We start from the raw sequence: 13562 nt of genomic DNA, 5'->3' as shown, positions 1-13562 counted from the left end.
TGAGGTAGTGAGTGGGGTAGTGAGGGAGTGAGTGAGGTAGTGAGTGAGGTAGTGAGTGGGGTAGTGAGGTAGTGAGGGAGTGAGTGAGGTAGTGAGGTAGTGAGGGAGTGAGTGAGGGAGTGAGTGAGGTAGTGAGTGGGGTAGTGAGGTAGTGAGGGAGTGAGTGAGGTAGTGAGGTAGTGAGGGAGTGAGTGAGGTAGTGAGGGAGTGAGTGAGGTAGTGAGGTAGTGAGGTAGTGAGTGAGGTAGTGAGGTAGTGAGGTAGTGAGTGAGGTAGTGAGTGGGGTAGTGAGGGAGTGAGTGAAGGAAGGTTAAAATGTAGGCGGGGTTTAGAGCTGCTCAGATATGTGCGGTTGCAGCAGTGATGTCAGCGAGGCGACAGACCTGGACCTCCTGAATCCTCTGTTGTTCTTTACTTCTTTTACTTCATGTGTTGCAGAGCTGCAGCTGAACCTCTATGTTGGTTCCTAGAGCGTGAGCACCTAGTTGTTCCTCATTTTATTCTAATTTTAGTATTTATATTGATGCAGGCTTTTAAATTAAAAAAATATTTATTCAGTAGCTACTTCAAGTAGTCATTTAAACCATGTGTACATCAACGCACACACAGACACACACACACACGCACGCACACACACACACACACACACACACACAGACACGCACGCACGCACGCACACAGACAGACAGACAGACACGCACACAGACACAGACACACACACACACACACACGCACGCACACACACACACACACACACACACACAGACACGCACGCACGCACGCACACAGACAGACAGACAGACACGCACACAGACACAGACACACACACAGACACGCACGCACACAGACAGACAGACAGACAGACAGACAGACAGACGCACACACACACAGAACACGCACACACACACAGAACACGCACGCACACACACACACACACACACACACACACACACACACACTGAGGGTGACTCTCTAACTGCTCTACACACTGTTGCTTTACCAATATTATAAAGAAAACCACCATTTCACAATAAAAGGTAATGCTGTGTACCAGATGCGCTGTGATGTGAAGCAGGAGTCCATTCAGGAAAGAATGAATACAGTCACACACTAGAAGCTCTTGTGACATCAGTCATCTCAAATGATTTCTGCCTCGATGTCGATCGGGTTTGGAAACAACCAACAATCCATTCCTAGTCACTGTTTCAGGTGGGAGGAGCCAGTAGAAACTCAGGGTTTCTTCTACAAAACCTGCCAGTGAGCAGGTTCTGTTCAGTCTGTTACCATGGTGACCCCCCCCCCCCCCCCCCCCCCCCACACACACACACACACCAGAATCGTTGGAATGTGGACTATTTCTGTTTGTGGAAAATCACCTTCAAATAGAGTTTATTTTTAATATTATTTATTATGACCGAGCAGCTTTCTGACACACAGAAAATCTGTGCGTGTGCGTGCGTATGAGCGTGCGTGTGAGTGCCCTGAAGCCCCGCCCTCTGTCGGCTGGGGTTGGCTGGGTGACGTGTGATGGGCGTGGCCTCGGTGACCTCACCTGTAGCTCAGGTAAATTGAGCTGCGACATCGCGGAGCCACCAAACCGGAAGCGGCTCGGACTCAGTGGAGTCGTTCACAGATTGTCCAGTTTGTTCCCGCCACTCCAGCCGTTCCCGCCATGAAGGTGACCGTGTGGAGCCTCCCGCTGCTGTTGCTGCTCCTCCTCCCGCCGCTCAACGCCTCACCGGACGGAGACAAGCCCCGGGTCCAGCCGCTGCTGGAGGCGGCGGAGCCGCGAGGCAACGGCAGCAGAGGTCAGGTCACGTGACTGGCGGAGGGTCTCTCTGTGTGTGTGTGTGTGTGTGTGTGTGTTTCTGTGTGTGTGTGTGTGTTTCTCTGTGTGTGTGTGTGTGTTTCTCTGTGTGTGTGTGTGTGTGTGTGTGTGTTACTGTGTGTGTGTGTGTGTTTCTCTGTGTGTGTGTGTTACTGTGTGTGTGTGTGTGTGTTACTGTGTGTGTGTGTGTGTGTGTGTATGTGTGTGTTTGTTTCTGTTTCTGTGTGTGTGTGTTTGTTTCTGTGTGTGTGTGTGTTTGTTTCTGTGTGTGTGTGTTTGTTTCTGTGTGTGTGTGTGTTTGTTTCTGTGTATGTGTGTGTGTGTGTTTGTTTCTGTGTCTGTGTGTGTGTGTTTGTTTTTGTGTGTGTTTGTTTCTGTGTGTGTGTGTGTGTTTCTGTGTGTGTGTGTGTGTTTCTCTGTGTGTGTGTGTTACTGTGTGTGTGTGTGTGTGTTACTGTGTGTGTGTGTGTGTGTGTGCGTGTGTTACTGTGTGTGTGTGTGTGTGTGTATGTGTGTGTTTGTTTCTGTGTCTGTGTGTGTGTGTTTGTTTTTGTGTGTGTTTGTTTCTGTGTGTGTGTGTTTGTTTCTGTGTGTGTGTGTTTGTTTCTGTGTGTGTGTGTGTTTGTTTCTGTGTATGTGTGTGTGTGTGTTTGTTTTTGTGTGTGTTTGTTTCTGTGTGTGTGTGTGTTTGTTTCTGTGTGTTTGTTTCTGTGTGTGTGTGTGTTTGTTTCTGTGTGTGTGTGTGTTTGTTTCTGTGTATGTGTGTGTGTGTGTTTGTTTCTGTGTGTTTGTTTCTGTGTGTGTGTGTGTTTGTTTCTGTGTGTGTGTGTGTGTGTGTATTTCAGGTCTAACTGGTTGGGCCACATGTCACCTGTGAACACACCTGTTAGGAGGCGGAGCCTCAGTGTAAAGATAAAGTTCACATAGCTCCCATCATTTACTCTGATTACTTTGTGGTCAAAGCACCTAGTAGAAGAGTAACACTGATCTCTACCGATGTAACTGAGGTGAAAGTACTTGGTGGATGATTAGTAACTGATACTTGATCATGTGACTTAGAAATTACAACAAAGGAGAAACAGAACAGATGAGTAATCTGATTACAATAAACCACCAGAGGTAATCCTGGCATTGAACCTGAAGAGTCACGATGGACAGGAAGTTCATATCAATGACACCCAAATCCAACAGAGCAGGAAACTGGTTCACTGAAGGGTTAAAAGCAGCTTTTCAAAATAAAAGCAGGCTCTATAGGGGGATTTATCATAAAGATGAAAGGAGGACAAGTACAAAAAAAGTATAAAAGACCAAATTCCATTTATTATCAGAACAAGACTATTATGATCCTGCTCAGTTCAACAAACCACTTTCATGGTACAATAATAAAATGTAGTAAAAAAGACTTTCTAACATTTTATAAATAATAACAATTCAGTTAGAATGACGACTGAGTAACGATTGTTTTGTTGTAAACTTTAGTACTTCGTGATGAGGATCATAATTCTGATTTAACAATCAGAGAGAAGATCAGTCCGGACGTTTCAGAGTAAAACATCAACAGAGTGTAATACTACTGCTACTATTGTCACGTATAGAGGAAGTACTGGACTTTAACAGTCGCTTGTAGATCTAATCAATATTTTCAAACTGCTATTTTTCCAGACATGTTGAGAATGGCTCAGCGGGTCTCAATATATAGAAATGGTGACAAACGTATATTAAATATAATGTATATAATCACGGTCAGGCAGGGACGACTGTACTGCAGCTGTACTGCAGCAGTACTGCTGCAGTACAGTCTTGGCCAGGCAGGGACGAGGAGAACTTAACTCATTGATGTTTGTTGTTCTAAGGATCTCTAGAGTTCTGTGAGTTCTGTGATTTGAGGACTTGGGGGTCAGCTAGCAGAGATCAGGAACCGGTAGTTCAGCTGAGGGAGGAAGTTCATTCTTATTGTCTTGATTTTCCCAGTGAGGTCGGCAGGAGGACCAGGAGGACCGGACCGTCAGCTCACTCTGGACTTTGTGGATTAAGGCTGAGGACTTCGTTTTGAACAGATTGTTTCAGTCAGGACTGACGGAGGTCCCGAGATATTTGAAACCCGTCACGACTCCTGAAAAGGAAGTTGTACCGACTGTTGTTGGGACCGTTAAAAGGCAAGGCAGCAGATTTCCCTCAGTTAGTTTAAGAACCAGATGCAGCGCTGAGTGGAGCGGTGGATTATCAAACTGCTGGGATTATATTCTCAGGTTTAGTCAAGTATCAGGAAATGGTCTTCCTGTCTTCATCTGTCCCACTCCTGGTCCATCAGGGCCCTGCTCACCAGGAGACCATCGGACGGTTGGTCTTCACTCTGGCTGTTGGGCTGGAGGAGAGGGTTTTAATCCCGTTAATGAAGGTCGGGCCAAGACCACATTTCTGCAATACCAGGACCAGAAAGAGCATCCCACTCGCTGGAAGGTCTTTTCAGCATCAAGGCTCGGTCTTTATGGGTCTTAAGACAATGGAGGGCATCAAGAGCACGCCGTTCATGGTCTGTACCATATCTTAACTTTACAGATCCAGCCTGATCTAGGACCTCCGCCGACAGGTCGGGGTAGAACCGGAGCTGGGACCCACTGGAGAATAATGCTTTTCTTCAGAGCTGCTCTGAGCACCGATTCTGTTTGAGGGAACCGTAGGAACCGTAGGAACCGTAGGAACCGTACCAGACTCTCCGAGGGGCGTTACCCTCCACCTTCTCCGGCAGCTGGATTATTTTCAAGTTTTTACGTCGACCACGGTTTTCAGCTGCGGGAACCGCACGGTTCTCCCTACGAAGAAAAAATAGAAAAGTCTGTCTGGCTGGGATTTAGGGCTCTCTGGAGTATGGTGAGCTCTCTGGAGTATGGTGAGCTCTCTGGAGTATGGTGAGCTCTCTGGAGTAGAGTGAGCTCTCTGGAGTATGGTGAGCTCTCTGGAGTAGAGTGAGCTCTCTGGAGTGTGGTGAGCTCTCTGGAGTAGAGTGAGCTCTCTGGAGTATGGTGAGCTCTCTGGAGTGTGGTGAGCTCTCTGGAGTATGGTGAGCTCTCTGGAGTATAGTGAGCTCTCTGGAGTATGGTGAGCTCTCTGGAGTATAGTGAGCTCTCTGGAGTGTGGTGAGCTCTCTGGAGTGTGGTGAGCTCTCTGGAGTAGAGTGAGCTCTCTGGAGTAGAGTGAGCTCTCTGGAGTATGGTGAGCTCTCTGGAGTGTGGTGAGCTCTCTGGAGTATGGTGAGCTCTCTGGAGTAGAGTGTGAAAGTTAGAATGGGCTGTATCTGGAGAAAGTCTGGAGCTGAGCAAAGCCTCAATCGTCCATCTTGTTCCAGATCATGTGACCTCCCTGGTGTAAATCTGGACTCACCATCAACTGAAGCTCACGTTTCAATTTTTGCACAGAAATAAATGATTCATTAATTCATTCAAACTACTTGTTTACTACTTCCATCCAGTACAGGAAGATCTTCCTGTTAACGTCTGCCCCCCCCCCCCCCCCCCCCCCCCCCCCCCCAGACCACTGTCTCCTCCCCCCCAGGGTTGGTCCCTGTCGAGCTTCTTTCCCGAGGTTTTTCTACAACGTCTCGTCTGAATCGTGTGTCGCCTTCCTGTATGGCGGCTGTGAGAACAACAACAACAACTTCCTGACGGAGGAGGAGTGTGTGTCGGAGTGCAGCGGAGTGACAGGTGTGTGTGTGTGTGTGTGTGTGTGTGTGTTTGTGTGTGATAATGAAGTTCAGATGACTGATGGACAATGTGCTGTGTTCAGGCAAAGTTCTCCCTGACGACTGGACTGCTGCTTCTGCAGCTCCTCCTGCTCCTCCTGCTCCTCCTGCTGCTTCTGCAGCTCCTGCTGCTCCTCCTGCTGCTTCTGCAGCTCCTGCTCCTCCTGCTGCTCCTGCAGTGAAAGCTCCTCGGAGGGCTCCTCTAGGCCCGACTGAGACCCTCCAGAAAAACGGTGCGTCCTCACCATCAGTGTGACACTGCTTAACCCAAACCGGTACGGTACTGCACTAAATCCAGAACTGTACCTTACTGTAGCATACCGTACCTTACTGTACTTAACCATACCGGACTGTAGCATACCGTACCTTACTGTACTTAATCATACCATACTGTACCATACCGTACCTTACTGTACTTAATCATACCATACCATACTGTACCATACTGTACTTAATCATACCGTACTGTACCATACCGTACCTTACTGTACTTAACCATACCATACCGTGTTGTACCATATTCGACCATACCGTACCCTGGCTATAGAACGGTGTCTTTGTCTCCTCAGAGTTTTCCACCGAGGGACGAGCAGGTACGTCCTCATTTCATAGATTCTGACCCACGTCAATTTTGTCCAACCACGTGACCAAACGTTGCTGTTGTCCAATCAGAAGGCTGCGAGGCGGAGCCTGAGGTGGGTCCGTGCAGAGCAGCGTTTCCACGCTGGTTCTACAACCAGAAGACTGGCAGCTGTCAGTCCTTCGTCTACGGAGGCTGCAGCGGAAACCAGAACAACTACCTGACCGAGGACAGCTGCTTGTCCAACTGTGCAGGTGAGTCCAGGTGGTGGTGGTGGGGGGGGGGCTGCTTGTCCAACTGTGCAGGTGAGTCCAGGTGGTGGGGGGGGGGGGGGGGCTGCTTGTCCAACTGTGCAGGTGAGTCCAGGTGGTGGTGGTGGGGGGGGGCTGCTTGTCCAACTGTGCAGGTGAGTCCAGGTGGTGGTGGGGGGGGGGGGGGCTGCTTGTCCAACTGTGCAGGTGAGTCCAGGTGGTGGTGGTGGTGGGGGGGGGGGCTGCTTGTCCAGTTGTGCAGGTGAGGTCTGTCCTGCCGACCTGACCTCTGACCCTGTGTCTGTCCTGCAGTCAGGGTCTCGTCCTCCCAGAAGCTATCAGACGAAGATGAAGGTGAGTCGTCCTGAAAGGGGCGTGTCCAGGTGCATCATGGGAGACGTAGGACTGAAGGACTGATAGAGGATCTTGTGCAGGGCTCTGCTCAGCGACCCCTGACCCCGGGCCCTGCCGTGCCGCCTTCCCCATGTACTACTACGACCGGAGCGGCGCCACTTGTCGGCCCTTCTTGTACGGCGGTTGCCAGGGCAACGGGAACCGCTTCGGCACGGTGGAGGAGTGTTTGAGCCGCTGCGGCTCCGCAGGAGACCTGGACCGCCGAGACCAGAACCGCAGCCGCTGGACCGCAGGTGAGTCTGTCCTGGGGTCCCGGGTCCCGGTCTGTGGCCCCCCCAGATCCACTCACTCCAAGTCTGTCCCCCTTCTGTCTGCAGCCATCTTCCTCTTCGTCACTCTGGCCATCGTCTCCCTTCTGCTCCTTGTCTCCCTCGTCATCCTCACCTGGAGACGCCACCGGGCTCCTCGCCGGACCTCATCCTGCAGGTACTGGACCTGGACTGACCTGAACCTGACCTGCTAACTAGGTCTTGAGTTCAGACCCGGTGCCAGTCTAACATCTTGTTTGTGTCCTCAGTGATAAGGAGGAGCTCCTTCCAGAGGACCAGTCCTCTCTGGACTCCCTCAGTGTCTCCGGGACCCCCACACCACCAGTCAAGGCCTGAGCGAGGGTCTCCAGGTCCTGGGGGGTCTCCAGGTCTCCACGTGGTGGGAGAGGAATTTTCTTCACCTCGGCTGAAAGAATCTTTTATTCATATGATTATTTTGTTTTAATCAGATTGAACTTGTTCCTGTCTTCCTCTCTGCTCACACCCGAGTTAACTCTGATTAACTCGGGTTAATACAGATTAATGAGTTTTAATCAGAATGAACCGGTCACTGTCTTCTTCCTCTCTGCTCACACTCCGATTCCTCTGACGTTGAACTCCTGAGATTCAAGCTGAAGACATTTAGGTCAAACAGGGTGTGAACTCTAGCTCCCATGATGCACCAGATGCTGCAGGGGGCGGAGCTTTGGTAGGGTTCAGAAGTCTTTTAGGGATTGATCACATGATTATTTATTGTTTTGGTGAAGTGTTTCTGTGAACAATAAAGTTTCTGTTTCTGACTCGGATGTTTGGAATCTGTTGGCGCTTTCAGACGAGTCTCCCGGTGACAGGAAGTGACATCAGTCCAGGACGGATCACCCGGCCTGATGGGCACCGCCCACTTCCAGCATGCGCTCAGGTCTCGTTTCCATGACAACGGTTCAAGCGAAAACATAGTTTTCCGTCCATCCATTCATTTTCTTCCGCTTATCCGTGTCCGGGTCGCGGTGGTGACAGTCTGATCAGACCCAGATCACACCGCACCATGAAGAACCTTCCTGCAGGTGGAGAGCCCACGGGAAGGTGGAGAGCCCACAGGAAGGTGGAGAGCCCACAGGAAGGTGGAGAGCCCACGGGAAGGTGAAGAGCCCACAGGAAGGTGGAGAGCCCACGGGAAGGTGAAGAGCCCACGGGAAGGTGGAGAGCCCACGGGAAGGTGGAGAGCCCACAGGAAGGTGGAGAGCCCACGGGAAGGTGAAGAGCCCACGGGAAGGTGGAGAGCCCACAGGAAGGTGGAGAGCCCACGGGAAGGTGAAGAGCCCACGGGAAGGTGGAGAGCCCACAGGAAGGTGGTGCCCGGCGTGGGACATGAACCCTCTACCTAGAGATTGAGAGTCTCATGCTCTACCTACTGAGCAGCCGGGGGAAACATAGTTTTGCTTCCAGAAAAGTTTCACGTTTCCACGGCAATGCTCTTAAACCAATGTCCATTTCCATGGCAACGGTAGTAGTTTTCATGTTGATCCAGTAGGTGGTGCTGTTTGATGTCATAACCCACCACATGTAGTTTATTTTTTATTTTCAACTTTATTTATAGAGCATTTTGAACATTGTAGACAACAGTAAAAAAAAATAAAATAAAATAAAAGTTTCAGGTAATAACTCACCTGGTGACCCGGCGGCTGTGAAGCTTCAGGTAATAACTCACCTGGTGACCTGGAGGCTGTGAAGCTTCAGGTAATAACTCACCTGGTGACCCGGCGGCTGTGAAGCTTCGGGTAATAACTCACCTGGTGACCTGGAGGCTGTGAAGCTTTAGGTAATAACTCACCTGGTGACCTGGAGGCTGTGAAGCTTTAGGTAATAACTCACCTGGTGACCTGGAGGCTGTGAAGCTTTAGGTAATAACTCACCTGGTGACCCGGCGGTAAGAATGATGGTTTGTGCAGCTTTAGATTTTAAGATCTGAGGTTCTCTCCCATGTATTTGGCCAGACTTTCTGTTTTAGTGCTTTTCCTGTTTCAGGACCGTTCAGCTGTAGGAGGCTGAAGAATTCCATAGCTTCAGTTTTGTGAGGGAATAAACACCCAGTCTATTCTCTTCTTTTTGTTTTGTATTATTGTTGATGTATCTTTTGTTTTGGGGATAAGATCCTCCTGCTGCACTCCGGGTCTGCCTCGCTCCCGGATCGGGGTGGGCCAGCTCCTTTAGGAAGCCTCCTAACACCTTTCCTAACTCCTTTAGGAAGCCTCCTAACACCTTTCACTAACTCCTTTAGGAAGCCTCCTAACTCCTTTCCTTAACTCCTTTAGGAAGCCTCCTAACTCCTTTCCTTATCTCCTTTAGGAAGCCTCCTAACTCCTTTCCTTAACTCCTTTAGGAAGCCTCCTAACTCCTTTCCTTATCTCCTTTAGGAAGCCTCCTAACTCCTTTCCTTAACTCCTTGAGGAAGCCTCCTAACTCCTTTCCTTATCTCCTTTAGGAAGCCTCCTAACACCTTTCACTATCTCCTTTAGGAAGCCTCCTAACTCATTTCCTTAACTCCTTTAGGAAGCCTCCTAACTCCTTTCCTTATCTCCTTTAGGAAGCCTCCTAACTCCTTTCCTTAACTCCTTGAGGAAGCCTCCTAACTCCTTTCCTTATCTCCTTTAGGAAGCCTCCTAACACCTTTCACTAACTGCTTTAGGAAGCCTCCTAACACCTTTCACTAACTCCTTTAGGAAGCCTCCTAACTCCTTTCCTTATCTCCTTTAGGAAGCCTCCTAACACCTTTCCTAACTCCTTTAGGAAGCCTCCTAACACCTTTCACTAACTCCTTTAGGAAGCCTCCTAACACCTTTCCTTAACTCCTTTAGGAAGCCTCCTAACACCTTTCACTAACTCCTTTAGGAAGCCTCCTAACACCTTTCCTTAACTCCTTTAGGAAGCCTCCTAACTCCTTTAGGAAATCTCCTAACACCTTTCACTAACTCCTTTAGGAAGCCTCCGAACGCCTTCCCCTAACCCCGTGACGTCATCCACGGGGTTAAGGTAAAGTCGATAGTTAAGGGGTTAGGAGGGACAATTCGGACGTATCCATTATGTCTATGGTTTGAGTTTCACAAATAAACCAGCTGTAGCCAGATTAACAAGAGAGGGCTCCGCAATAACGTCATGACGCAGCATTTTCAGACGTCATCTTCAAGCGCCCGTCTCGAAAGTGTGCGGCAGGAGCCAAAATGGCGCCGAAATGCAGGAGGAGGAGGAGAGAGCAAATGAAGCCCGGTAACCGTTAACCAGCAAACTAGTTAACTAACCAGGTAACCGGTTAACAAACCCGGTTTTACTGGCGGTTACAAGCAGCGCGAGGACCGTAGACCCGCTACCGGAGCCCCTCCACCGGGAAACCTCAGCGGAGGCTCCCCGCTACCGGAGACCCTCCACCGGGAAACCTCCCCGTAGGCCCGGTACTGGAGACCCTGCGCCAGGAAACCTCCCCGGAGGCTCCCTGCTACTCGAGACCCTCCACCGGGAAACCTCTCAGGAGCCCCCCCCCACCTTCCCCGCCACCGGAACCTCACCGAAGGCCCGGCCACAGGACGCAGGTACGCCGCGGTGTGGAGCTCAGCGGCTACATGCTCACCGGGTGAGTCACGGCGGGCTGAACGGAACCACCGGAGCTGGACCGGTCCCGGTCCAGTGCTTCAGCCGTTGGCTCTTGGTGGATTCTAGATGAGGTGTGGTGGGTCCTGGTCCTGGTCCTGGTCCGAACCCTGCATGAGTTCAGTTCATAATGATGAATCTCAGCAGGAAGCCAATCAATCAATACTGGGGATGCACTGAGCTGTTTGCTTTAATATTATTATTATTATTATTTTATATGAGGCTGTAATAAACTCCTCTCTACAGTAAAGTATGAAATGTACTAATGTATACATGTATTCTCTCTAAAGACAACTTGAGGTTAGTATCAGGACAGTAAAGGAAGCAGTACAAAGTATTTTTGTTCCATGTGGACAATGTGGGGGTCTGCGTGACGTCATCATCTCATAATAAACTACTTCTATCCCTTTATTAATCCCTGGGGAAATTCTTGAGCAAGGCAGCAGCAACAGCAGTGTTTCCAGCTCGAACACAGAACAAATGATTGGGACTATTTCCAGGGAGTTTAGCGTGGAGTAGGACGCAGCTTCACGGAGGTGTGAATCTCCTGCTGACAGCCTGGAGGAGCTGCTGCTCATTGTTCTGATGTCAGAGCTGAGTCAGCGCCGTTCTCCTCCCAGAGCTGGAGGCTGCAGAGCGCCGCCCTGCTGGACTCCGGCTCTGCTAACATCCACGTTGCTGCGTTGCTTTGCTAACATCCACGTTGCTGCGTTGCTCTGCTAACATCCACATTGCTGTGTTGCTTTATGAACATCCACGTTGCTGCGTTGCTTTGCTAACATCCACGTTGCTGCATTGCTTTGCTAACATCCACATTGCTGCGTTGCATTGCTAACATCCACATTGCTGTGTTGCTTTATGAACATCCACGTTGCTGCGTTGCTTTGCTAACATCCACGTTGCTGCATTGCTTTGCTAACATCCACATTGCTGCGTTGCGTTGCAAACATTGCACGTTGCTGCGTTGCTTTGCAAACATCCACGTTGCTGCGTTGCTTTGCTAACATCCACGTTGCTGCGTTGCTTTGCTAACATCCATGTTGTTGTGTTGCTATACTAACATTGCACGTTGCTGCGTTGCTTTGTAAACATCCACGTTGCTGCGTTGCTTTGCTAACATCCATGTTGCTGTATTACTTTGCAAACATCCGTGTTGCTGCGTTGCTTTGCTAACATCCACGTTGCTGTGTTGCTGCGTTGCTTTGCAAACATCCACGTTGCTGCATTGCTTTGCAAACATCCACGTTGCTGCGTTGCATTGCTTTGCAAACATCCACGTTGCTGTGTTGCTTTGCGAACATCCACATTGCTGTGTTGCTTTGCTAACATCCACGTTGCTGCGTTGCTTTGCTAACATCCACATTGTTGTGTTGCTTTGTAAACATCTACGTTGCTGCGTTGCTTTGCTAACATCCACGTTGCTGTGTTGCTTTGCTAACATCCACATTGCTGTGTTGCTGCGTTGCTGCGTTGCTTTGCTAACGTCCATGTTGCTGCATTGCTTTGCTAACATCCACGTTGCTGTGTTGCTGCGTTGCTTTGCTAACATCCATGTTGCTGTATTACTTTGCAAACATCCCAGTTGCTGTGTTGCTGCGTTGCTTTGCTAACATCCACGTTGCTGCGTTGCTTTGCTAACATCCACATTGCTGTGTTGCTGCGTTGCTTTGCTAACATCCACGTTGCTGCGTTGCTTTGCTAACATCCACGTTGCTGCGTTTCTTTGCTAACATCCACGTTGCTGCGTTGCTTTGTGGTGTTGTGAGACTAAAATCCCTCCAATCAGCAACATGTTGCCATGAAAAGTTGGATAGCACAGTGCTACTTCCCTAGCCTGCTCGCTGGCTGCAAACTGTGGACTGGATTTCCTGCCTCATTCCTCCTGGTCTCATTGAGACCCGCCTCCCTTCAGGAAATCCAGTCCACAGTTTGCAGCCAGCGAGCAGAGCAGCAGCAGGGAAACACTGGGGATCATTTCAGCACCATGGATCAGACCAGGATCATGGATCAGACCAGGATCATGGAGCAGACCAGGATCATGGATCAGGAACCTCTGATCAGTGAGTTATGTTGGTATCAGAACCCGAACCTGGGTGGGATCGGCTCCGTCCCTAAACAATACGATCAATCAGTACGATCAGCTGTAGTGAAGGGAACCTCCTGGACCAGGATTCACCACCTAGAGGGGGGAGGAGGAGCAGAGAGGAGGTCAGGAGGAGCATCACATGCTGAGGAGCGTTGGATTTGTCCGCCAGGTGGAGATGGCCGAGCGGCGGGTGGAGTTAACCTGGAAGAGACACATCTGTGAACAACTGAAGCTCCGAGACCGAATCCAGAGACACAGCTTCGAGGAGATCGTCCAGCAGTGTGAGCACACACACACACACACACACACACACACACACACACACACACTATGGAAACAAGTTGTATTTCAGGTGTAGTGGCGCAGAGTTCAACTCCACTGAGGCAACAGTGGAGTCTCAGTGTGTTATGACACCGCCAGTGTGTGTTATTGTCTGTTACTGTGTCTTATCGTGTCTGTTACGGAGTGTGTTACTTAGTGTCTGTTACCGTGTGTGTTCTTGTCTGTTACCACGTCTGTTACCGTGTGTGTTCTTGTCTGTTACCACGTCTGTTACCGTGTCCTGTGTCTGTTACTGTGTGTGTTCTTGTCTGTTACTGTGTCTGTTACCGTGTGTGTTCTTGTCTGTTACTGTGTGTGTTCTTGTCTGTTACTGTGTCTGTTACCGTGTGTGTTCTTGTCTGTTACTGTGTGTGTTCTTGTCTGTTACCGTGTGTGTTCTTGTCTGTTACTGTGTCTGTTACCGTGTGTGTTCTTGTCTGTTACTGTGTGTGT

General features: G+C 49.8%; 2 protein-coding genes across 10 annotated transcripts in view; both read left to right on the top strand.

Annotated features, from left to right (window-relative positions):
* The first annotated feature begins 835 nt into the window (after positions 1-835).
* Positions 836-7860, top strand: LOC308127983 (carboxypeptidase inhibitor SmCI-like). Of its 4 annotated transcripts, none has more exons than XM_080493648.1 (9): positions 836-1808; positions 5359-5529; positions 5612-5800; positions 6137-6160; positions 6240-6401; positions 6711-6752; positions 6833-7045; positions 7130-7238; positions 7330-7860. In XM_080493648.1, the coding sequence occupies exons 1-9, from the start codon at positions 1673-1675 to the stop codon at positions 7415-7417; spliced, it is 1134 nt and encodes a 377-aa protein (XP_080349774.1). In that variant the 5' UTR covers positions 836-1672; the 3' UTR covers positions 7418-7860. The 4 variants fall into 4 exon arrangements, with proteins under 4 accessions (XP_080349774.1, XP_080349775.1, XP_080349777.1 ...); XM_080493649.1 differs by having other exon boundaries at positions 1465-1808; positions 6243-6401; XM_080493651.1 differs by lacking the exon at positions 5612-5800 and having other exon boundaries at positions 1465-1808; positions 6243-6401.
* A 2215-nt stretch (positions 7861-10075) lies between these two features.
* atg16l1 (ATG16 autophagy related 16-like 1) overlaps positions 10076-13562 on the top strand; it is a 15759-nt gene continuing 12272 nt past the window's right edge. For 2 of the 6 annotated variants that reach the window (XM_080493642.1, XM_080493640.1), the window contains exons 1-2: positions 10251-10644; positions 12958-13069. In XM_080493642.1, the coding sequence (XP_080349768.1) occupies positions 12964-13069 (106 nt within the window). In that variant the 5' untranslated portion in view covers positions 10251-10644; positions 12958-12963. Of the gene's footprint in view, positions 10686-12957; positions 13070-13562 lie in introns of all 6 variants that reach the window. The other 4 variants (XM_080493641.1, XM_080493639.1, XM_080493643.1 and 1 more) reach the window with 4 other exon arrangements.

Source organism: Lipophrys pholis (genome assembly GCF_963383615.2).
Source record: "Lipophrys pholis genome assembly, contig: SCAFFOLD_46, whole genome shotgun sequence".
NCBI classification, from domain to species: domain Eukaryota; kingdom Metazoa; phylum Chordata; class Actinopteri; order Blenniiformes; family Blenniidae; genus Lipophrys; species Lipophrys pholis.
The sequence above is the reverse complement of the archived record's forward strand: the minus strand, read 5'-3'. Positions and strand labels throughout refer to the sequence as shown.